General features: G+C 45.0%; 1 protein-coding gene and 1 long non-coding RNA gene across 4 annotated transcripts in view; one reads left to right on the forward strand and one right to left on the reverse strand.

Annotated features, from left to right (window-relative positions):
* Nucleotides 1–399: 399 nt before the first annotated feature.
* Tpst1 (tyrosylprotein sulfotransferase 1) overlaps nt 400–25962 on the reverse strand; it is a 56305-nt gene continuing 30742 nt past the window's right edge. For 2 of the 3 annotated variants that reach the window (XM_087903590.1, XM_087903589.1), the window contains exons 3-6: nt 21516–21714; nt 6125–6175; nt 1521–1564; nt 400–917 (exon numbers count right to left, since the gene is read on the reverse strand). In XM_087903590.1, coding sequence (XP_087759716.1) covers nt 1547–1564; nt 6125–6175; nt 21516–21714 — 268 coding nt within the window. In that variant the 3' untranslated portion in view covers nt 400–917; nt 1521–1546. The remainder of the gene's footprint in view (nt 918–1520; nt 1565–6124; nt 6176–21515; nt 21715–25962) is intronic. The other variant, XM_087903591.1, reaches the window with a different exon arrangement.
* On the forward strand, nt 913–2805 carry LOC125400065 (uncharacterized). The gene is made up of 2 exons (XR_007231872.3): nt 913–1681; nt 2654–2805. It is a non-coding gene; the product is annotated as an uncharacterized LOC125400065 (long non-coding RNA).

A 25962-nucleotide genomic window follows, 5' to 3' on the forward strand; every position in this document is an offset into this window, starting at 1 on the left:
AGAAGAGAGCGAAAGCAGAGACGACCTTTAAGTTTCTGGCTGAAAGTGCTGTGGTTGGTGACGTAGACGTATGTGACTAAGCCAGGGCCAGGTGTGAAGATGGAACAATAAGTAAAACATCTTGTTCCGTGCCTGGCACCTGAAACAGAATCAATAATAATACCCAATAGATGTGATTATTATTACCTCTGTTATTCTGTGTTCCACAATAACGGCTTCTTGGAAATGGTAAGTTCTTTGACCTGAAACACACGCACATCCACACACACCCCAAATACATACACACATGCACACACACAGGGGAGGGACGCGAGGGAGGGAACCTACGGCACAGCCCGCAAGAAGCCGGTGTGGCACTGTCTGAGAACGACAGTACTGGAAACAAAACCACTCGAATGCTTCACAGTTAAGCTTTTATTTTGAAAAATAAAATACAAAAGTCATTAGGTTGTAAATGTATACAGTAATTTCCCAACGTCTCTGAAACAATACAAGGAATTATTTAAATAATTAAGGTATTTACTATTATCCACATCAATATATTTAAACAGGCACAAGTGTTCTACAAAACACTGGAACGTGTACAGACAACCGATTCTGAACGAGACTGCCAATTTTGTTAACAAACTGCCTTCTTTAAACTCTCCTTCTCTTGAAATTAAAGACTGGAATCTGGTAAGAACGACAAGGACAAGAGGAGCTGGAACAGAACTGGGTCCCCGCTGGGCTCCTCATCTTGAGGGCTGTGAGAGTCACTGGGCTCGAGAGCCATCACTCAGGGAGGCCGGCAGCGGCACCTCCCCAGGGACAGGAGGCTGGCAGGTGAGCAGGAGCGATGGGTTGGGTCAGAGCACTTCTCCCCGCAGAAGACAGCAGCTCAGGAGATTTCCCTTCTGTAGAAAAGGCAGCAGTCATCCCTAGAGCAAACACACACATGTGGTCACAGGCACAATCAAAGCTGCCCTTCCTGTACCATCCCCGCCCGCTTCCCTGGCTGGGTGCGCTCCTGCAGTTCAGGGGCAGGACGGACAACCACGCCTCTGAGGGACATGGAGGACACACTTTGCCATCTGGGCTGTTGCCGGTACCTGCAAATACTTCAAGGTACAAAGCAAGAGAACACAAGGACTGGTACAGACACTTCCTAATGGTGGCAACGGTCACCTGCGTCCGAAGCTACCACTAATGGCCAACGTCCAAAGCCACCATGCTGACTTTTCATTATGTGCCATGACCTTAGGAGATGAATGGGCTCTCCAGGATCACTCTTGTCAGCCCTAGGTGACTGGAATCCCAGTCTCTGGGTCCCTCCTAACGTTACAGACCCCTTCCAAACGCCATCTCCACACTTACTCCATGCCTTCATTTCACAGATAAGGGAACAGACATGGAGTTAAGATGCTTGGTGCCAATGCCAACCCAGGCTGCCTGAGGCCAGAGCTGTGCACACTATCCGGACACACAGCTGTCTCTGTCGGCTCAAGTGGAGACTCCCCCCAGCAGCACCCGGCAGGCCTCACCTCACTGTGGGAAGTTCCAGGCTCAGCTACTCCAATTGCTCCGTCTGTGGAAGGAACCATAGATACGTTAAAGTCCCGCAGTCAGCTGGTTAGCAGAAGAGGTGCGACTGCTCTCACCAACACACCAGCCATGCCTCGGAGGACTGACGGCTAACATTACAGTAAGGTTTAAACTTACCATGCTTGAGAGACTGGAGAAAAGAAAGCCTCTAGCATGCAGGCCGTGGTCTGTAAAGGCTGTGCTGCAGCAGTCCACGCCCCCTTCCCAAGACACGGACAACTATTCTTACAATTGACTGGTCTTGTCAAATCTGCTGTTCTAGCAAAACAGTAGGTCATTAAACTGACTGCTATTTCTGCTTTTGTAATTAAGCTTGCTTACTCTGCTCAAAAAGATCACTAGGTTAACTGCAAGACATACATGTTAAAGTAAGACCCTGCCCTCACACAGACAGAATTCACACATAATTTTACGGGTTTGCCTTTATACATCCTGTGCTGATATGGCTAGGGACTGCACCTTGGGAGAGCTCTCCGGTGAAGTCCTGGCCCCACATTGGGGGCCAGCACCTAAATAAAAAGTCTCTTCTTACTAAAATATATTCATGGTCATGGTGAATGACCCTCTGAGTGACCCCAGACCCATTAACAGGGTCTGCTCAGAGTTTTAGATGAACTCAGCCTGTAACTGTTCTAAGAAACTGGATTGGCCTTTCCCACACTCAGGGACGGACTAAATCCTGGACATCTCCCGAGTAACAAGGATGCCTTTGTTCCTCACGAGCCCCATGAGTCACATATGAGTCTGTGTTGGGACACGAGATGACAGGGTGGGCTCACTTTCAGGACCTTCGAGTCAGCCTGGCCTCAAGTCAAATGCTGGAGCTTTGGTTATTCACACAGGAACGAGCAGACAGAGTGTGGGCTCTGATTCCACAGGGACAGGACACGCAGAGTCTCCAGGGCCCCCCAAGACCCAGTCCCTGTACCTCCTCACTTCTGACTGACCTTGAGCTCCACTATGTGGAGCAGGCTGGCTGAACTTGCAGTGGTCCCCCTGCCTCTGCCCCCTCACTCTGGAATTATCGGCATGTGCTGCCAAGCTTCTCAAGTTTGTTTCTTTGTTGTGACAGGGTTTCGTGCAACCCCGAGGGCCTTGAACACTCTGTGTATCTGAAGACGACCTGGAATTTGGTGCTTCTGCCTCATTCACAAGTACTGATACTACAAGCATGTGCCCACACTTGGACCCATTTCTAAATTAAACCATAATCTTTCTTTTAAATTTTTATGTATTTATTTAATGTGTATGGGTATTTTGCCTACATGTATGTCTACGCATCATGTGCATGCCTGGTTCCCAAAGAAACCAGAAGAAGGCATCAGATCCCCTGGACCTAGAGTTACAGCCACATGGTGGCTGGGAACGGAACCTGGGTCCTCTGGGAGGGCAGCCGTTCTTAACTGCTGATCCATTGCTGTAGCACACATTTTCGAGATTTCTATTTTTTAATGTGTGTATGTGCGTGTGTGTGTCTTTCTGCCTGTGTAACAGTACACACATGTGAGTGTGATGCCCCAAGGGGCCAGAAGAGAGTGTCAGATCCCCCGGCACGGGCCAGAAGAGAGTGTCAGATCCCCCGGCACGAGTGCTGGCAATGGAACAAAGCTCCTCTGCAAGAGCAGCCAGCAACCTCAGTGGTTAAGGCATTTGTTGCTCTTCCAGAGAACTCAGGCTTGATTCATAACACGCACATGCTGGCTCACAAAGGCTTTTTAACTCCAGTTCCAGGGGATATGACACCCTCTTCTGGCCTCCTTGAGCACCGGGCATGCATGAGGTACAGATATGCATGCAAGAAAAACAAGCATACACTTAAGATAATAATTAAAAGTTTAACATTAGATACTATATTGAGACAGGGTTTACTAGGTGCCACTGGCTAGCCTAGAAGTCACTATATAGACCAGGCCAGCCTTGAACTCATAGAAATCCACCTGTCTCTGTCTCCCAGGTGCTGGGTTTCAAGGTTATATTACCATACCCAACTCTGCCATTCATTTTTAAAAATTCCTTGTTTGCTTATTTAGCTTTGTGTAGACGGGTGTTGGCGTGAATGCTCTGTGGGGAAGTGTGTACCACAGCACGCATGTGGACGTCAGGAGTCAGTTCATCCTTCTACCTTTATGTGGGTTCCGGGGTCAAACTCGGGCTGGCGGGCTGGGGGGCAATGCCTTGACCCTCTGAGCCACCGTACCAACTCTAGCGTTGTTATTTCTGTTAGTTTAGGATGGGGTCTAGCTCTATAGCCCAGGCTGGCCTTGAGCATGTGATCCTCCTGCTTCCATCTTCCCAGTGCTGGGGAAACGGACGTGTGCCACTATATCCAGCTACGGTAAGTTTTAATAAGCAAATATTCTCAACTCTGGTGTGTAATTTACCATTCCCCCCGCCCCACTAGAGACAGAGTTTCTCGAGTATCCCTGGCTGTCCCAGAACTCACTCTATAGATCAGGCTGGCCCTGAACCAGAGACCCACCTGTCTCTGCCGGGATTAAGGGTGTGTGCGGCACTGTCCTGCACGCTATCATCTTCAAACTCATGACCATGTCTCTATGACTGCAGACGGCTTTCCCTCTAAGTTCGGGGACTTTCTCTTGCATGCTTCCACCCCCCCCTTCCCCCATCTGGAGCTGACTGGGTGTGTGCTGAAGCACAGGGAAGTCGTCAGTTTCGGTCTCAAATCCCCTTTCTTGGTTTCTTCAAGTTTATCCTGCCTCTTAGATTGCTTTCTGGCAATTTCCAAGGCTGTGAGTAACGGTCTCTTCGGGAGTCCACCCAGGGCTCTGGGATGTCATGTGCACTCTGGGCCTGGCCCTGCTCTCCCCTCTAGGCAAGCATCAGGCCCTTGAGGAGTTCCTTGAGAAGACTCCTTTTCTTCCAACTCCTGAGGACAAATCCTAATTCCTCACTCACAGCAGACCACTAGCAAACAACTGTGGAATACATGAAAAGAATGGGAAAAAGTTAACCATGCACTGCTGAGAAGATGCCTTGAATGCACTCTGAGACCTTCTGGTACCACACATCATCATGGAGGGCTGGTAACTAGAGTGGTCAGGTCGGGCACAGCCTTCACTCCTGGTGAGAGATGGCGTCACTGAGCTCCAGAGGACGGCCTGCTTACTTCAGGCTTGCTGCATGCGACATATAAGGCAGCGTTTCCCCTGCAATCCTAACTGAAACAGTCAGAAACTGAGTTCCGTATGGACAGCAGCACCCTAGAGATAGGCTGCCTCCGCCCATGCGGAACATCAAGGCTAATGACAGGCAGTGATGTCTCTTCCCCAGCTGCTACACAAGTGACGGACCCAAGGGCACGCGGTGCTACTCCAGGCACAACCACCATGACATTCTCAGTTTTCCTCCAACTCTGGACACAGTAATGGAATGCAAGTGAGCTGAAACATTACAGTTGTGATTATAGATTGGTTTCTTTTTTTGTTTTTGAGACAGGGTCCTACTATGTAGGCCTGACTAATGTGGAACTTACTGTGTATAGCAGGCTAACCTAGACCTCACAGAGATTCTTCTGCTTCTGCCTCTCAGGTGGTACTAAAGGCATGTACCACCATGCCTGGTTCAAGGATTGGTTTCTTTGTTTGTTGGCGTCAAGGACTCTGACTAGCCCTGGCTATCCTGGAACTTACTATCACTCTGTAGACCAGGATGGCCTCAAACTCACAGAGATCCACTGGCTTCTGCCTCCCAAGAGGGATAAAAGGCTTGTGTCACCATGCTCAGTGTTTGTTTGTCCTTCCTTCCTTCCTTCCTTCCTTTCTTTTTTTGCGACAGGATTTCTCTGTAGCTTTGGAGCCTGTCCTGGAACTAGCTCTTATAGACCAGGCTGGCCTTGAACTCACAGAGATCCGCCTGCCTCTGCCTCTTGAGTGCTGGGATTAAAGGCGTGCGCCACTGCCACCTGGCCGGTTTCATTTATTTTTAAGATCATAAGAATTACAGGCTTTGAACTCTCACATTTGCTGACAGCCAATTGCTGTGTGCATTACGTATTACAGGTCTTTTAGTTTCCAATGTGAGAACAGCTAAAACACCCCAAACATGAATATAGTAAAAAAATAACAAAGGTGGCTGCATATTATTATTATTATATTATTACTTTACATCTTAATGCAATGTAGATGCTCAGGAAGCAGGCTGGACAGATGCTCAGGCATTCTCCCCATTCCCATGTGAAATCCTGTGTGGCTGAGTGTGCACTTCCCTAGCTGTGGAAGACCCTAACCTCTCTCGAATCACAGCCGCTCGGCACCACCAGCACAGGTCACTGTCCTTTTCTTCTTCCCTTACTTGTCTGCTTGTTGGCATGCAGAGAAGGGAGCTGGCCCGGAACCGCACTGTGTAGCCCAGGCTGCCCTGGATCTGTGCCGATGGCCGGCATTACGGGTACAAAGCAGCACAACTGACTTTTATTTTCTTGTTTTCACTTTTTAAACTTCATTGTCCTTTCCAAAGCTTACACTGTGGAAGAGCCAGCTCTTACAGAAGAGAGGAGGAAGGGGAAGTGGTGTACGTACGGTACCTGGGGTTTTTCTTTCAGAAAGTCAGGTAGCTGAAATTCTCCTTTATAGACCTGGAAAGAACAGAGCAGGGGTGAGTAAAGGGAACAGGAGCCTCCTGGTGCACACTGCAGCCGCGTGTGAATGAGGGCTGCGTTCACTCATGAGAGAGCGAGGGAAACAGAACTCAGTGGGACCTAACTCACTCAGACTCCCTGGCAGCAGCTGCCCCAGTGCTCCTGGGCTGGCTGACTAGGGGAGGGCAGGCCATGTCTAATATTTAAGAAATATTACATGATCCTTACAGTGACATCTACTTAAAGCTCATAGATCTCTTCTTCTGGGACAAGGTCTTTTGGGACAGACTGGCCTTAAATGCATTATTTAGCCAAGAATCACCTTGAGCTCCTATTCCTCCTGCGCCTGTCCCCACTGTGGCAGTGCTGGGGTTACAGGCCTGCACCACTGAGCCTGGTCTATACAGTCCTGGGATGGAATCCAGGACTTTTGGCATACTAGGTGAGCACTCTACAAACTCAGCTACATCCCGGTTCCATGCACATAAGTTTGAATACTTGCCCCCTGCCCCAGCTGGTGGAACTGTTTTGGAAGGGTTAGAAGGAGTGGCCTTGTTGGAGGACATGTCACTGGGACAGGTTTTAAGATTTCAAAAGATTCACACCATTCCCGGTGTGCTGTCTCTGCTTCCTGTTTGTGAACTGGGAAATGAGCTCAGCGGCTGTTCCGGTGCCAACCGCCTGCTGCTGCTGCCATGCCGACTTTCATGATGGACTCTAGCCCTCTGAAACATTAAGTCCAACTAATTGCTTTCTCTTATGTATTGCCTTAGTCATGGCATTTTGTTACAGCAATTGAAAAGTAACTAATCCAGTATGTATGCATACACAAACACACATCCACAACTTTGTGCTAAACTAATTAAATAGTTATAATTGGGACAATAAAGTTTGACGTAAGGGCATACACTATAACAAACCCTAACTTCCAGATACGATATGACAAAAGCAGTCCTGAGGAACAACACAGGTAGGATGGATAAGTACACCAGGCACAGGGATGCGCATCTGTAATCCAAGCAGCTGGGAGGTGGAGACAGGAGAACCTCACGTTTAGGGCCAGCCTAGGCTACAGAGTGAGTTCAAGGCCAGCACAGGCTACTTGACACCTGGTCTCAAAAAATTCCAAATAGGCAAAATGTGATGGCATACGCTTTTAATCCCAGCATTTGGGAAGATACAGGCTGGCCAGGGATACACAGTGACACCCTGTCTAAAAATGGGTGTGGCTCATTGGTATTGTAATATCCTAGTGTGTATGATATCCTAGTTTTAATCCTGAGGGCCACTAAATAATAATAATAATAATAAAAAATATTAAACAGTCAATGTATATAGTGTCTACTCTATAGTGAAAATAATATAAATTGCTACACAACTAACAACAACACATAATCATGACAGTGTGTATGGGGGGGCGACAGATCCTAAGAAATATACTGTCTTAATATTGTAGTATTATGAGGTGTGATCTTTTATTGATATGCTAGGCATATTTCTCTGTATATATATTTCAATAGGAAAAATCAGATAACCAAATTAACTCAAAGGTGTAATGTTAACAAGTTAGTGTTTGCTGGTTGTGGAGGTTCATATCTGGTATGTAGAACTTAGAAGGCAGAAGCAGGAGCAGAAGAATTTTGAGTTTGAGACCAGCTTTGGCTACACAGTGAGAACGTAGGTCTCTTTCCAAATAAATAAATAGCTACTAAAATGCATACATACCCACCATTTAAGTATAAAAATGTTTGTTTCAACAGTTTGCAGTAGTTTTGCTTCTGTTTTGTTTTTGTTTTTTGTTTTAAGTAGAACTATTAATGTCATAAAGAATGAAAATGCAGTCTATTAAAAATAAAGGTTGACACCAGCGTGGTGGCACACGCCTTTAATCCCAGCACTCAGGAAGCAGAAGCAGGCAGATCTCTGTGAGTTTGAGGCCAGCCTGGTCTATAGAGTGCGTTCCAGGACAGCCAGGGCAACACAGAGAAACCCTGTCTCAAAAATTCACACACGCACACACGTACGCACGCACACATGCACACACCGTCTGACAGCTGCCAGGTTCAGAATTACTGTGACAAGAACCTATGGATACTGACCAGTCACCAGATAGCTTCTGAGAATACAAAAAATGCTCTAAATGGCGATTAACAAACAAACAAACACAGAAGGAATTTGATACTAGGTTCTGTTTCAGGATATTTGATCACACTATGATATCCGAGACTGCTGAATAAAGTTTACCCCGAATCAGGGGGTTGAACCCGCAACTAGCTGAAGGAATTAGACACAGAGAAGCCAGCAATTTGGATAGGGAAAACACACAGGAAGGAAAGGATAGGAACTTGAGTTTGGCGCTTCCTTTGGATTTGGGGACGAGTGAAGAGATAGGTCTCCAGCCAGAATTAGCTTAAACATAATTTTTGTGCAGAACTGGATTAATTTTAAATCTCAGTTCCTGATGGACCCTCACCAACAGGATATGCTTTGTCTGCTATTCATCACTAATACAATTCATTATTTCTATTACTTTCCCTTGGGGAATTATGACTTAGTAGTTTCACACGTAGAGAAAACACAACTCCAGCCAGGAATGACAACACAGGAAGGAGCTAGCTTTGAAGTTTACATTTCTAGTCCCTCTGGGCTTGTGTGACTCAGAGAGACTCCTTATCACCAAAACAGAAATGCTGTCTAACAGCTGGTGACATGCGTGTTTACATGTTCTCATCTAAGTGTTCTGGCAGTTGTGCACATCACAGACGGGGTTCTTAGAAAGTTCAACAGTCTTGTCCTGTCTAGAAGCAGTGGGAACAATGTTAATGCTTCCCACCATTGTGAAGAAAATGCATTATCAGCTCAGAAGCATGAAATCCACTCTAAACGTATCTTTAATACAAAAGGAAAAGTTACAGTGCCCTAACTGTCGGGTGCAGATGAGTCAGAAAGTGATTAAATGGGGATTACAAGGTCCATATGAAATAGAAACTTTCTTATCACAGCAAGCAGTACCAATAAATGAAAGTTATCATTAAGACTTGGATTTTCAGGCCCAGGATGGTGACAAATGCCTCTAATTCCAGAATTTAGGAGGTAGAAAGAGAAGAGAATATGTGAGTTCAATGCAAACCTGGTCTGTATAGTTTGTTTTCAATGTATGTGTATGGGTGCTTTGCTTGCATGTATGTCTGTGTAGGACATTCATGTAGCACCTATGAAGCTTGGAAGAGAGTATCAGACCCCCTCCAAACTGAAGTTAGAGGCAGTTCTAAGGCACCATGTGGTGCTGGGAATTGAACCTAGGCCCTCTGAAAGGCAGCCAGTGCTCTTCACTGTGAAACCACCTCTCTGGCCCCAGGATAAGGTTCTGAAGATGACAGTTCAAGATGAGTGGGCTGGGCCATGCTTGTCGAGGACTGGTGTGGGAGGCCCTTCTGTGTATGTGTTGCTTTTATTGGTTAATGAATAAAGAAGCTGCTTTCAGCCAATGGCTTAACAGAATATAGTGAGGCTGGAAAAGATGTACAGAGAGAGTAGGTAGAGTCAGCTAGATGCCATGTAGTCGCAGCCCAGAACAGATGTGCTGGAACCTTGCCAGTAAGCCACAGCCATGTAGCGATACATGGATTAATAGAATTTGGTTAAATTAAGATAGAAGAGATAGCCAATAAGAAGCAAGAGCATACAGGCCAAGCGGTGACTTAATTAATACAGTTTCTGTGTGGTTATTTTGAGTCTGGGCAGCCAGGACCAAACAAGTGGCTTCTCACTACAGAGGACTATGACAGCCACGTTGCTATGAGCGACGGATAGCGAAGAACCAGCTAACTGTCATATTAAGACGGGTATCCTGGCCCAGCTCTCCACTATTCTTGTGCAACAGCTAGGGGATATATATGTGTGCATGCATATATGTATAAATCCTAAGTCCATTTAGTGTTGCTTGTATGAACATATGTTTAGGGCGGACTACCTGGTGTCCCTGGAGAAAGCAGGTCCCCACCTCAGCAGCCAATGACTGGCTGAGCTTTTCTACCTAGTGGAGGAAGAACCTTAGCAAATTTCCCCTGACCACACTGGCATGCAAACCTTGTTTAGGTAACTCTACTGCTGAGATTTCATTGGGCAGCATCCTCGCCATGTTTAGGACGTACTCCTATGCAGCAGGCGCTACTCCTATTTGGATACATCACTAGACCACTTAAAAGGCAGGGGAGGGTCTGGAGAGACGGCTCAGCAGTCAAGAGCACTTGTTGCCACTGCAGAGGTCCTGGGTTTGGTTTCCAGCATCCACATGGTGGCTCACAATCACCAATCCTAGGGGATCTGACTCCTTCTGAACTTTGCACTCAGGTGGTGCACAGACATCCATGCATGCAAAACAGTCATTCACATAAAAATTCAAAAATCTAAAAATAAAAACTCTAAAAGGCAGTGGACGGGGCATGGTGTCACACATCAGCAATTCCAGCACTCAAAGGGTTAAGAAGTAGACTGTGGGTTTGATCACAGACTGGGTTATGTCATGAATTCCTGAATAATTCAGGCTGCACTGCCACCAGATCCTATCTAAAAACAAAAAAACAAAAAAACACCCTGAAAATGAATGAAAAGAAACCAGATGCTAAGGGACACGGTATATACAACCTACTCAAAATAGTAAGAAATTACATGTGCAGCTAGGAACCACTGCCATGTCTGCTGTCGGCTAACATGTAGTATCACAAGCGAGAACACTGCAGCCAGTATTATTCTGTTTGTTGACAATCCCCCCTCCCTCCTTCCCTCCCTCCCTCCATTTCTTTTCATTGGTCGTAGCAGCCCAAGATCCTTGAAATTTAAAAACACTACCAAACTCTATCCAGGCTCTGCCGCCTTCTCACAGTGCTTCTCAGAAATGGTGAGAACTTGTACTGCCAGGTCGCAGCAGCCCAGAGCTCCCTGTTACCCTGTCCTCTCCTTTGGAGGCATCTATTTCTCACTGGCTGTCCCTCCGTTGTGTTTCATGTGTGTGAACTTTTGCTAATTATCACCTTTACCTCTAGTCTTTTAAAATTTTTAGTGTGTGTATGGGTGTTCTGTTTGCATGTAAGTCTGTGTACCACGTGTATAGCTGGTACCCACCTAGGCCAGAAGAGGGTATCAGAGTCCAGAGAACTGGAATTACAGCTGGTTCTGAGCCACTTTGAGCGTGCTGGGAGTTGAGCCCAGGTCCTCCGGAAGAGCAGCCAGTGCTCTTAACCATGCGACCTCATGGCAGAGCCACCCCTCCAGCCTCCTCGCCTCTTGCCTTTGACTCTGCACCCTGAAAGTGCATGTCCAGCGCCCTCACCTGGACATTTCTACGTTCTGTTTGCCTTTCCACGGGCCTGCTCCTGCAATGTGCACAGGAGAGGCTAGAGGGGAAATGTCAGGGCTGGGGTCTTCACAGGCTGGCTTGTCTCTTGAGCTGCCTGACTCGAGGCAGGGTGGCCCCTCCGATCTGGATGAGAGGTGCAGCAGAGAGGAGTCAGTCTGGGTTTGTCTCCCTGCTTTAGAAGCGTGGCTGTGTTTAAGGAGTTACAAGGCACGGTCACAATCTTAGGGGAAACACTGCTCACTCTCTAGCAGAGACTTTTTTTATGTCTTAAACAGCTAGGGTATAGTTAGAGATTAGAACAAAACAGAACCCCAACTCTGACTGTCCTGGCACTCGCCATGTAACCGAGGCTCTCTGGACTCATGGCAACCCTACCTCAGTCTCATAAGTACTGGGTTACGGGAGTACATGCCACAGCCAGCTAAAGATGAAGTTGTTTTTAGGGATTTTTTAACTGAAGAAAGTATTTCAGGAACTGGAAATCAGACCTGCAGTTAACCAGGTGCCATTTTCTACACTGTGCCATGAACAGCAGCACGGGTCTTAAAAACCAACTTCTAAATGACTGGTTTACTACGGTCCCCTCCCCACATAGATGCTGGGTCTTCTAAGAGTTAGACACTGATGGTAAGTGCAACTAATTTTGAAAGCTCTAGGCTGTCTGTTGACAGAAAGAGAACTGATATCCTTCTTTAAAATTCCCGGGAATTTTAAAGTAAATTACTTTACTTTAAAATAGTTAGTTTTAGTAACTATTAGTAACTAATAGTAAGTAGTTACCCACCTAGCTTTCATAAATTAGCCCTAACTAATGAGGGCAGAAGAGAAGGGCGGAGAAGGCTCGGAACCTGCTCCCCTGTGAGGCTCCACAGGCCTTCGGATGGGTTAAGGAACAGTTGTGAAGGAAGACAGAAGACATCAGGAATGACTCAAAGAACCTAACCACACAGCAGAGGGGCCGGCTCCTGCTGCACACAGAAAAGGAGGACAAACTGCTTTGCAAAGCCAACAGGAGCACAGGAAAGAACTGACCCAAAGACGGCTTCTGGTAGACACAGAGCAGGAGCCAGGAGAGACGAGAACGATGCGACGTGGTTTGTTGTTTTTGTTTCTGCTTTGGTTTTTCAAGACAGGGTTTCTCTTCACAGCCCTGGCTGTCCTCGAAGTCCCAGAGATCCTCCTGTCTTTGCCTCCCAAGCACCACAACCAGCTGAATGATCTGAGTTTTAAGGATGAGCCAGGCCTTGCCACAGCAACTTATTGAGACAGTTTTGGGATTTTCATTTTTACACTGACCCTGTGAACAAATCTCTTTCTTTCTTCCTTTCTTTCTTCCTTCCTTCCTTCCTTTCTTTCTTTCTTTCTTTCTTTCTTTCTTTTCTCTCTCTCTCTCTCTCTCTCTCTCTCTATCTTTCTTTTTTTCTTCTTTTTATTGTTGAGACAGGGTTTCTCTGTGTAGTTTTGGAGCCTGTCCTAGAACCCGCTCTGTAAACCTGGGTGGCCTTGAACTCACAGAGATTCACCGCCTCTATCTCCAGAGTGCTGGGATTAAAGGTCACCACCACCCAGCTTCATTTCCAATACTTTTAATCCCTTTAAAACAGAGTGGAAGGGCTGAAGAGATGGCTCAGTGGTTAAGAGCACGTGTTGCTCTTACAGAGGACCTAGGTTTGGTTCTCAGCACCCATATGGTGTCTCACAACCATCCATCTTTCCAGTTCTGGGGGAATCCAGTGCCTTCCTCTGACTTATGCAGGCAACAAGCATGCATGTGATATACATACACACACACAGGAAAACACTGATACACATAGAATTAAATAAATAAATCTACATACAAACAACAAAACCTACAGTGCAGCTGGTGGGTGTAAGGGAGCACATGCCTGTAACTCCAGTACTTGGGAGGCAGACACAGGAGGGTCAGAAGTTCAACGTCATCAGAATTTCACACTGAGTTCAGCCTAGACTATGTGAAATCCTGGCTTCAAAAAGAAAAAAAAGAAAAAGGAAAAACTAAACAAACAAACCACCACCACCCCACAGCAGAAGTCTGTATGGCAGCACATGAGCTGGGTTGAGATGGGAGGATTAAGTAAACCTACAAGTTCCAGTCCGGCAGCATGTAGGTCCACATTTCCAGAACTTTCCACCCCTTTTTAAAAAAATGCCAACACTCACCAGGAAGGAGGCAGGAGGAGCTCTGTGAGTTAGAGCAGCTGGTCTATGTAGCAAGGGCAAAGCCAGCTAGCACCACACAGTGAGACTGCCTCCAGCAACAGAAAGAATGTGGAAGGACACCAAGAGTAACAGTAAATCTCCTGGTGGGCACTGTCCCCAAGGGGATTCTGCAGAGAAAGAGGTGACAGGGCAGAGCTGGAAAGCAGGACTGCAGAGGCAGCTGACTACCTCCCAAGGAAATCAGGCCTTCATCTAGATAGCACATGTGGTGTGGTGGTGTGAAAAGTCCTTCTGTGTACAGGTTGCTTTTATTGGTTAATGAATAATGAAGCTGTCTTGGGCCTGTGTATGGCAGAATAGAGATAGGTGGGGAAAACTAAACTGAATGCTGGGAGAAAGAAGGAGGAGTCAGTGAGAAGCCATGTAGCAGCTGGAGGAGACAGACGCTGGATGAAACCTTGCCGGTAAGCCGCAACCACATGGTGATACACAGATTAATAGAAATGGGTTAAATTAAGAGCTAGCCAATAAGAAGATAGAGCTAATAGGCCAAGCTGTGATTTAATTAATACCATTTCTATCTGGTTATTTCATGGCTGAGCAGCTGGGAACAAAGAGTTGGACTAAGGTCACTATCTCCCTTAATTTACTTAACTCCAAGAGGTAAAATAAAGGTAGAAGCTGGCGTTCAAGCCCAGACAAGTTCACTGTGAGACCTGAATCAGCACTCCAGGTAAATGAAGGAGGAAAGACAGAGTGTGGGGGAAATGAATTTATTTCACTTCCTATTTGTGTGTGTGTGTTACCCATGTTCACATGGGTGTTCATGTGTACATACATGTGCACACGCATGCAGAGGCCAGAGGTCAACGCTGTTTTCCTCTAGTGCTCTCTATTCTATCTTCTCAGTCTCACTGAATGGTTCCCCCTTTCAGCTAAACTAGCGGCCAGGAGTCCTGATTGGGAGGCTATCTCTGAAGCACTGGCCTGGGACAGAAAGACAGAAACCTAAGCAGGTGTGGGAAGGGAAGGCCCCTCTCTTAGCTCTGGCTGAAGCCTCTTCCCGGCTGTAAATCAATGAGCAGCGTCGCTATGAAGGTTGCTGATGTGGAGACAGCAGGCCTTTTATACAGAGATACTTCAGATAATGTCAGCACAGCACAAGCCACGCCTCACCCCTGAGCAACGGTGACCCTGACTATGACGTCACTCCTTTCCCAAATGAAAGGTCTCAGAATCTCACAGACAGTCGTCTGACTTCTCAGCTGTAATCCCACGCAGGAACCACTCTGACATCTCACTTAAATTCCTTAGCGCTCCTTCCAAGAGACAAATTCAGAACCTTCCAAAACTATACACATAGCAGCAAAAAGACAATGGACAAGTATCTCAGGGAACTCACACTGAGGGTATCCTATCCTGATCTGTCCCTGAGCATCTCTGGTTCTAAATCTATGTTAACCTCAAATCAATGTTTTTAAGTAACAATCTTCAACTCCACCTCATACAAGCTCGGAGGGAGGTCAATAATCTGGACTTCACTTGAGTACAGAGCTTGGACACAAACTCCTCAGGCTACAGCATGGAGATCGGTTTCTGGCCAGTGTCACCGACATGCTGGAGAACACAAAAGGATGAACACAATGAAGAAATGGAAGATTCCGAAGAGAAATGGAAATTCAAGAACTGGAAAATGCATTGTCTGAAATGAAAACATTACTGGGTGGCCAATTAGATTCAGAAGATAAAAGGATCAGTGAATAAAAAATAATTTAATTTAAAACTAATAAAAAGCCAGGATGGGGGTAGGAGATGGTTTAGTAGATAAAGCGCTGCTCTGCAAGAATGAGGACCCAAGTTTGCATGACCCCGATAGAAATGCTGGGCGGCTGTGGTGTCTCCCCTGCAATCCCAGTGACTGGATGGTGGAAACAAGGGATCCCCCAGAGCAAGCTGGCTAGTCTTATCTGTGAGATCTGGGTTCAACAGAGACCTCCTCAATGAATAAGGTGGAGCGTAAATAAGGAAGACATCTAAGGTCAGCCTCTGCCCCGCCCCCCCACCCGGCTACACACACAGATACACATACTTAAAGCCAGGCATGCTCCTCTCCCCATACAAAATAAGTAAATGTAATTTTAAAATTCCCAAAGCAAAACATTTAGCTAAGAGAATTAGCAGCTAGTAAACCCCAATAAGGCAGGCATCTGGCTGAAGAGAAAAGATGCCGGGAAGAAATCTGTATCAAGAAAAACATGTAGTCCACAGTGCATAAAATATTTAATAACTGTCTGTCAGCCCTTGTTCTATAGCAAACATAATAGACAAACACAAACAGAGCTAAAATGAGGAGATGATTGCCACAGTGGATAAAGCAAAATACTAAAAAATACTTGATTAATCCAAAAGAAGCCAAGAAAACAAAGGAACAGAGATAGACAGTTCAAAAATAAGAAACACTTGATGGCAGACTTCATTCAGTCCAACCAGATGAGTAGTTACCATACATACAAGGAAATCAACACCTCACTTAAAATGAAGGAACTGTCAAACTACATTACCCACAACACCATCACTTCGGTCACTTCAATACTAAGACACAGATTAAAAGTTGAAGGATGAGGAAAACAGACCACACCGTGGCTCTGCTCTTATCTGACAAGGCCAACTCCTAGGAAAGCCATCCATGCAGAGGCCACCTCACGGCAAGAGCTAATTCCTCGAGCTCTATCCAGTTATTCTCTTAGCAGCAAAGATCCGAATGCATAATGCACAGGGGACAATGAAAGAAGAAAAGCCACAACCGTGCCACTCTCCTCAAATTTATAAATCAACTAAGAATTATCAGACCAAACAATATGATGGCATTTACAGACTATCACAACTGCAGAACAATTTTTTCGCATTAACGTGAGGCCACACGCTGGCCACAGAGCAATTTTAAGCATATTTAAAGAATCAAAACCATAGTATGTATGTTCTCTGAGCACAGAACAATTAAAACCAGGATCAAAAAACAAAAACAAAATCCTCAGATATTTAAAAGTAAATTTTGTTCTAAGAAGTCTAGCCCATATACTATACTGAGAGGAGAGTTGCTTTCTGTTTGCTTCTTTGTTTCGAGACTGGGTTTCTCTGTATGGACCAGGCTGGCCTTGAACTCACAGAGATCCACCTGCCTGTGCCTCCTGAGTGCTTGGGCCCAGCCAAGTATTGCTAGATATTTAACAATAGTTTTTAAGACTAATTTGGTTGTGTGTGTGTGTGTGTGTGTGTGTGTGTGTGTGTATCACACGCATGCAGCGGGTCCAGGCGCCCGCAGAGGACAAAGGAGGGACAGATCTCCTGCAGTGGAGTTGGAGTGGGTGTGATGTGCAGGTTCTCTGCAGGAGGAGCAGCCACTCTGAACTACTGAGCCATCTCTCCAGCCCCCACTCAAGAATTTTCCCACGGGATCTGCAGTGCTAGGTGGTCCTAAGGTGGACAGCTGGACAAACCAGCATGCCATGCACGGAGACAGACACAGGCAGAAGCAGCTTTGGCTGGGTACACCTCAACATGCAGCAGCACCTTCAGGGCTCTAGCCACTATTTGTCTCACCTGCTGCAGTTTCTCTCTTCTGTAAATAATTTAATGAAGTGTGTGTGTTGCTGCGTGTGCATGTGTGTGTGTGCAGGTGTGCCATGCTGTATGTATGGAGGTCAGAGAACAACTTTCAGTAGTAGGTTTTCTCCATCCACCATGGGTCAGGATGACAGGAGCTTTTTACCAACTGTGGCTTCTGCTGCACGGTTCAGGGTTCAGGCCATTAACCCTGCTCTCCGCACTCACTGTAAGTTCCCTCCTGTCTTATACTGTGCCCTCTGCACCCTGACCCCTGCTTTCCCACCAATTACGACTTCCTCTTTTCTCACTAGGGTGGATGAGGGCTATACCATTTCATTCATACTTGGAGCTGCTTTACCCTTCCCCGCCCCTTCCCTCTTTGCTTTCTTGTTTAAATGAGAAACAAGGCTGGGCGGTGGTGCGGTGGTGCGCACACCTTTAATTCTGGCACTTGGGAAGCAGAGGCAGGCGGATCACAGTGAGTTTGAGACCAATCTAGTTTACAAAGGGACAGCCAAAACTGTTACACAGAGAAATCCTGTCTCGAAAACCAAAAAGAAAAAAAGGAAGAAAGAAAAGAGGAAAAAGAATAAAAGGAGAAATACTTATGTTTGTTTTGGGGGATTTCCTACACGCATACTACACTTACAACATCTTTACCCCATCTTCCCCCCACTCCAGCTCCTCCATGTCTCCCCCCACCCCTCCCAAATTCATGACCTCTTCAATTATTGCTGATATATAGCTTTTCTTTTTAAATTATTTATGTGAACAGATGTTTTATCTGCATGTAAAACATACTACAAACAACATCCTGACTCTTAAGTTTAGCAACCAGGTCCTTAAACAACATCAGGCTTCCTGTGTGCACCAACTCCTACCTGCTCTCTGGCTGGCAGACTACGCATGCAGCATGCAGGCCGTCACAGCTGCACTCCTGTTACCTAGCCTGCATTTTTTCCAGCCGGGAACAGTTGCAGCTAACTCTCTAGCCAGCAAGTTTAGAGAGTAAGTTTTTCTGCACACTGGATACGAGGTTCTTTCATCCACCCAAGTAGCAGTTAGGAACAATGAACCTTCAGCTCAGCCAAAGTTCCCTCGGAAAACCCCCAGAGTGACAGCCATCAGCCAATGGGTTAAAATAAAATAATTAAAGCCTTGAGGGTGGATGAGCTTGACCAGAACACTATCAAACAGGAAACCTGAATCTGTGTTCACTGAAATTCAATGTATGCATATACCTATATTTCTGAGGAAGGGAGTATATTTGGTCATATTCTCAAACAAATTCCTAGGTCTAAAAAGGTTTTAAAAAAAAAAGTATGGAAGAGGGAGAAGCTGAAATGTGACCCAGGGAGCATTATTTATAAAAGTGTGGGGATTAGAAAGTGGTGGGGAGAGGGCATGGCATGCGTTAGCATCTCATTTCCAGTTTACTCTGTGAGTCAGGGCAACCTCAACACACATGATTTCGATTTAGAATTGGGCATTGTATCCCTAAGATGTGCTGACTCAGACATCATGACTCCTAGGCTTCGTAAACTCTGTGAAAACCAGCATTTTTAGGTCTAGAGATGGGGATTTTGACATTCCCAGTCAAAATGTGATTGTTCTCCAACCCCTGTCCTCCTCTCTCCCCTAAAGACACGACTTCTCCAGGCAGCCATCGAACTCTGAATTAGAGATGTCTGTGGGACTGTATGATCATGACACAGCTCACGGCTGCTGCAGATTATCAGCATCTGAGTCATCAAAGGCAGAAAACAAAGCAAAACAGAAAAAAAGTTTTGAAGATACACGGGAATTGGTTTGAAATACAGCTAACTGGTAAGACAGACAATGAAATTCAAATTCAAAAAACAAGGATGGGGGTAGCAAGATGTCTCACTAGGTTCCAACGGCAAGCAGTCTGGCAAGCTGAGTGTGACTCTTGGAACCTGCATAAAAGTGGAAGGAGAGAACCCGCTCCAGAGCTGTCCTGACTTCCACGTGCATGCCATACACACAGTAAATGAAAAATGAGAAACAAAAATCTAAGCATGTTAATATTGCATACATTATTACAAAGGGAACAAAAATGGAATTCATCTTTTCTTTCTCAATTCTCAACCCCCCAGGATGCATTATGAAACCCTTTCAAAAGCCACAGTGGGCATAAAACACATTCTCGAATCACATGGGTTCAAACCACAGCATTCTTCCCAACTACCACTCAAGAAAGCCAAAAATAATCTAGTCAAGACAACTTGTACATGTGAGACTGTACTGAATACTGTCCTGGGAACCTTGAACTATTACTGACACACCTGTCTTTTTTACGGAAATCCCTTCTAGTCTCGTGCACAGGAGAAAGCTACCGGTTACCAGCCCATTACAAAAAGACTGTCAGGGATTGCCAAGTGAGAGGCTAGACTAATGCTGCTTAGCAAACTGTTGTTCAAAACTTCAATACGTGAAACAATAAAACTTTCAGAAACTTAAGAGGCAGTTCATAAACACAACCAACAGTCAGATGGTGGTGGCGCGCACCTTTAAGCCCAGCACTCTGGAGGCAGAGGCAGGCAGATCTCTGAGCTCAAGGCCAGCCTGGTCTACAGAGCAAGTTCCAGGACAGAGAAACCCTGTCTTGAAGAAACAAAAACATGGGGCTGGAGAGATGGCTCAGGATTAAGAGCACTGCCTCCTCTTCCAGAGGTCCTGAGTTCAATTCCCAGCAACCACATGGTGGCTCACAGCCATCTGTAATGAGATCTGGTGTCCACTTCTGGCCTGCATGGATACATGCAGACAGAACATTGTCTACGTAATAAATAAACAAAGAAAGAAAGAAAGAAAACAAATAAATAGAAAGAAAAAATAAAACAGACAAAAACCCACATATAAACAGCCAATAAACTGGAAATGTTCAATTACATTAATCAGTAAAACCTATTAAAATTTTAGCAAAAATCTAAAACAAATTGCTTCCATTATATTGGTTTTCAATAACTTCTACAGTATACATGTGTGTTCAGCAACATATATCAAGTAACTAAACAAAAAAATCACAGACACTTTGACTGGTTTAATTTCACCTTTATTAATCTAACCTTGATAAAAACCCTAAAGTACAGAACCTGAGTTCAGTACCCAGCTCCTCTTCTATCTAGTGAGTGAAAGGCCAGCCTGAGCCACAGGACACTCTGTCTAATCCTGTCCCCAACACAGATGTCAAAAAAGAAAGTTTAAATGTTATGTTTATCTTACCCAACAAAAACTTTTATGTAAAATTCTGATTTGAAACCAGACTTTACCACTAATGTATTTATTCAGGTTAGTTCTTTAAGTTTTTAGCTGTCTGAAACAACATTCAGTAAAGCTGCAACCCTGTTTATCGTTTATTTTTATTGTACGTGTTTAAATGTTTAGCCTGCATGTATGCAGTGTACCACACGTATGCAGTACCCTTAGAGGCCAAAAAAGGGCACCTGATCTCCTGGAGTTAAAGTTATAGGCAGTTGTGAGCTGCCATGTGGGTGCTGGGAACTGAATCCAGGTCCTCTCCAAGAGCAGCCTGCGGAGACATTTCTCCATGATAAACTGTATCTAGTTTTATTATGTGTGGCTTATATATACTGGGGAGAGTGCATGTCCACGTGTGTATGGAGGTGGATATCATGCCAGCTTTTCTGTGGGTTCTGGGAACTGAACCCAGGACCTGACATCTGAGCAACAAGCTTTAAGGACTGAGCCATCTCCCCAGCCCTCCCGAAACTTTCAACACAAGGATAGTATAACATCTGCCCTCAGGGGTCAAGAAATCACACCTCATCTAAACAAAGCCTTAAAGTGTTCTTACACGTTAGGAAAGAAAAAAAAAAAACAAAACAGAAGTAAAGCCAGCAATAGTTCTGCTGTTTGTGCAAACTTGGCGTGATCAGCTATGGGAACAAATGTCACCACGCACATGGAGTCAGAGGACAACACCCTACAAGCTGAGCAGAGCACAGGGCTAAACTGTCCCCACAGCTCTTTGAAAGAAAGGTTTTGCTGACATTGCAGACCTCTGATGATAAAGCATTCAGCAAGTTAGAACAATGGTAATTTGAAATGATTTTCTGGTCATAAAAAGTAAGAAACAAAGCAAGAAAAATCTACTCAAAGCCAAATTCCATGTCTAGTTTCCTTAGTTACTTTGAGAATCTCACTTACCCTTCTGGTGTTTTCAAGGATCTTGGGGTCAGGTTTTCCATAGTTAGGGGGATTGGCATATGGATCATATCCAAGTTTAGCAAGCATGGGTGCAATTACTGCCATGTCTTGCAGAACATCTGGGGGTATCTTCCCAACCCACTTTGATAGAGCCCCCATGTTGACAGGCTTGATGACTTGGTCTGTTGATCTTTCCACTCTGAAAAATAAACGAACAATTACTTACCAAAAATCTAAACAAAACAAAAACATGGTGGCATCTACCTATAATCTCAGCACTCCAAAAGCAGAGGCAGGAGGATCAGGAGTTCCAGATTATCCCAGTGTGTAAAAACAAGTCAGAGGTCAGCCTGACTCCATGGGACAAAAAGAGAAAAGAGTTACACAACTGTAAATTCTATTTGATAGCTTTAAATTCTTTGTCAGAGCTGCTGAGATGGCTCAGTGGGTTTAAAAACACTTAACAGAAGACAACTAACTCTCAAAACTTGTCTTCTGACTCATCTAGTGTGTCACTATTCTCTCTCCCTGCTGAGCCAAACAATGTGCCCATGTACACTCACTCACATACACACTCTAACACACACACACACACACACACACACAAATAATAAACATAATAAAAATGTAAAAGAATGGGCAGCAAACAAGTGTCTCCTTCAGTCTTAGAAAGCAGGCAGCATGTGGTCTTGACGTGTACAAGGGATTTCAGTTACCATTCTGGCACTCTGTCTCCCTGGAACCTTAAAACACAGTATTTGACACACTGGTGTGATTCAAAACCCACAGCCCAGCACGCCTTTAATCCCAGCACTCAGGAAGCAGAAGCAGGTGGATCTCTTTGAGTTTGAGGCCAGCCTGGTCTACAAGAGCTAGTTCCAGGACAGGCTCCAAAGCCACGGAGAAACCTTGTCTCGAAAACAAACAAACAAACAAACAAACAAAAAACAAAACAAAACAAAAAACCTAACCAACGTGAACCAGCCTGCACCCCATCGGTCATGAGAGTGCAGCCTCTGCTCAGCGCCCACTGATAAAGCCGTCCATCTCAAGAAACACCACGGTCAGGCTGTCTGTCAGACCGCGGCTGAACCACAGTGTGCAGCAACTACTACCACAACTCAGGCCCTCCAGACTGAAGCGTCCGTTTGGACACACAAAGAGGAAGAACAGAAGTCAAGAAACTGAAGCCAGATGATCACAGGAAAATACACCATGAAATGCCACCAGTAGCCGTATTTTTAAAGACTAATATTAGAAAATGTTCAGGTTTTGTCTTTGTGAAAGATGGTTTTAATATGCACAGGACCAGGAAGAAAGCTAAGCCAGTCAAAGGCACTTGTCTCCAAACCTGACGCCTCGCGCTCGATCCCCAGAACCTACTAATTTCTACAAGTTGTCCTCTGAGTTCCATATGTACACAGTGTCATATGTATATACACAGACACACACATAAATAAATACATGTAATTTTAATAATTCTAACAAACAAACTTTTGGGCTTTTTTTGTTTGCTTTTGTTTTGTTTTTCGAGACAGGGTTTCTCTGTGAAGAAACTGGGACTGGAGACACGGCTCAGAAGCTAAGAGCACTTTGCTGCTCTTAAAGAGGACCAGAGTTCAGGTCCTAGCACCCACTTTGGGTGGCTCACGACTGCCTGTCACTCCAGCTCCAGATGATCTAACATCGTCTTCTGGCCTGGGTGTGCATCCACAGAGCACATGGGTGTACACAAAGACACACACATATGCATAGATAAAATCTTTTTAAAAGTGTGTTATGTTGGAGGTTGGAATGATGGCTCAGTAGTTAAGAGCATTTGTTCTTGCAAAGGAGCAAGATTCACCTCTCAGCACCCACATGGCAACTCATAACTCTTTGAAACTCCAGTTCCAGGTGGCACCCTATTCTGACTTCCACAGGCACCAGGCACGCAGATGGTGAACATACATACATGCAGACAGAACTCATACACATAAGCAAAATATATAAACCTAAAAATAAATATATGTGCTACATACAGATGATATTTATAACATAACTGTTTACACATGTGGGCATGTGCACACAAAGAATCATGAACAAAGGCTAACAAACAAAGTAGTGGGATAATAAAATTTTATAACTAACATATGAAGGAGAAATAGAAATTAGACTATAAAAAGATACAAGATAGAGCAAACTGATAAATCTAGGCACCGAAGATCAAGAGCTGCTAACATCACAAAAGAAAGAGAACCGCGTACTGATGAATAACACTGCCAAATCAGACTGTGGGCCTGCCTAAGCCTCTAGATTCAGCTGCCAACCGGAATAGAGTATGGAATTGAGAAAAATGTGTGGGAGAACCAGCACGCCACAAATAACCTTTCAGACCTGATCCTGAATCCTGTATACATGCCTGTATCCTGCTCTTGCAGGAGACCCACACTCCTTTTCCAGCCAATATAACAGGTGGCTCTAGGGCAGTGCTTAACTTTCCTGATGCTGTGACCCTTTAATACAATTCCTCACGTTCTGGTGACCCCCAAACATAAATTACTTTCATTACTACTTCATAACTGTAATTTTGCTACTGTTATGAATCTTTTTTCAGATCTATTTATTTTTATGTATTATGAGTGCTCTATCTACATGCATCCCTGCAGGCCAGAAGAGGACATCAGATCTCACCACAGATGGCTGTGATCCACACTATGAAGCTGGGAATTGAACTCAGGACCTCTGGAAGAGCAGCCAGTGCTCTTAAACACTGAGCCATCGATCCAGACTGTTGTGAATCTTAACATAAGTATCTGTGTTTTCCGGTCATCTTAGGCAACTCCCATGAGAGGGTCATTTGACCCCTAAGGGGTCGAGACCTACAGGTTGAGAAAGTCTGCTCTATTGACTCCATCAACCCTTCTTGGTCTCCACATGCCCAAATAGACGTGGCCCATACACAGAGACATAGAAACACATAAAAATAAAAATACCCTGCACTCAGGAAATGTGGATCTCCGTTAAGTTTGAGGCTGGCTATGTCTAGTTCCAGGTCAGTCAAGGCTACACAGAGCACCTCTCTCAACAAATAAAATAAAATCTTCAATGTGTGGTAGAGATAGCTCAGGAGTTAGGAGTGTTTCCTACCCTTGCAGAGTACCTGGGCTCATTGCCCAGGACTCACACCAAGCAGCTCCCAGCACACATGCGACATACACTCACCAAGACACAAACACGGACATATAATATAGAGCCATACAATAAATTTTTTTTAAAATGTAAGTGTGTGGTAAAGAAAGGAATGGAGCACTTGGAATCCTGCAGACTGAAGGTAATTAAGACATGTCAGATTATTACTGTTTGGTTTCTGAGGCAGGGCATCACACGTAGCCAGGCAGATTACAACTCCTGCTTTCTTTCTCTTCTTCATTAAATCCTCTAACACACGGTTTTCTTACTCCATAGACAGCCTTTATCTCGCTTTGTTTGTCTGCTTCATCCACTCAAACGTCACAGGCTTTTCCTGGCGTCCCTCCAGTCGTTTCTCACAAATAGCCATCTCTCTGCCTTACTGTTTGTCATCCGGTGTTTATTACGTCTCACAAAACACACCTTTATCTTGTCTTTTAACGTATTTATAGGATGGCTTCTCAGTGCTAATAAGGGTCCAAGGAGGGGGAAACTTTGCTTTGTCTGTCTCTTAGCACTGTCGCCCACCCTGGGGAGTGCTACCTAGCACGGAAAGGGATGTGCAATAAAAACGCAGGAAATAAAAATAATGGTTACATTGAAAGGTTTTTTTTGTTTCCTTCCTTAAGACAAATAAATTTTAAGCAAGAAAGCTCAGAACTGAATGATATAATCAGGTGGGTCTTTATTCTTTAATTCACAGATTGAGTAAATTATGTTGACAGTGCTAATTAAAGTTATTTGGTCATGATATCTTAACAGTCTTTGGTATACAGATGAATTCCTTTCATTGCTATTGTTTATTGTTGTGGGAGTAACTTCCGCTGCCTCAACCAATAATCACTGGAGCAGGAGCCGGGAGCAGCAGCCGAGACCGAGCACCGGAACCAAGAGCCGGAACCAAGAGGGCCTTATCCGGAACTGCTTCTCTTTTTAAAAGAGAAATATACCACGCCCCAGTGGGCTGGTATTTCAGCAGCTATTGGCTGACGGAGCGGAAGTCGCTCCCCGCTGCACTGTGGGCTCCTGCTTCAGTGATTATTGGTTGAGGCAGCGGAAGTTACTCCCACAACAGTTTATGGTTTGAGCATCTGGCAGACATTTAAAAAATTTATCTGAAATTTCCTTCCCACAATTTCCACTGCGAATTGTGATTAAATAAAGGTTTTATGAATTTTTTTTAATGATTTAAAATTTTTTCTTATAGCTGGGCAGTGGTGGCACATACCTTTAGTCCCAGCACTTGGAGGCAGAGGAAGGCAGATCTCTGAGTCTG

This window comes from Myodes glareolus, chromosome 2 (genome assembly GCF_982192425.1).
Source record: "Myodes glareolus chromosome 2, mMyoGla1.1, whole genome shotgun sequence".
NCBI lineage: Eukaryota > Metazoa > Chordata > Mammalia > Rodentia > Cricetidae > Myodes > Myodes glareolus.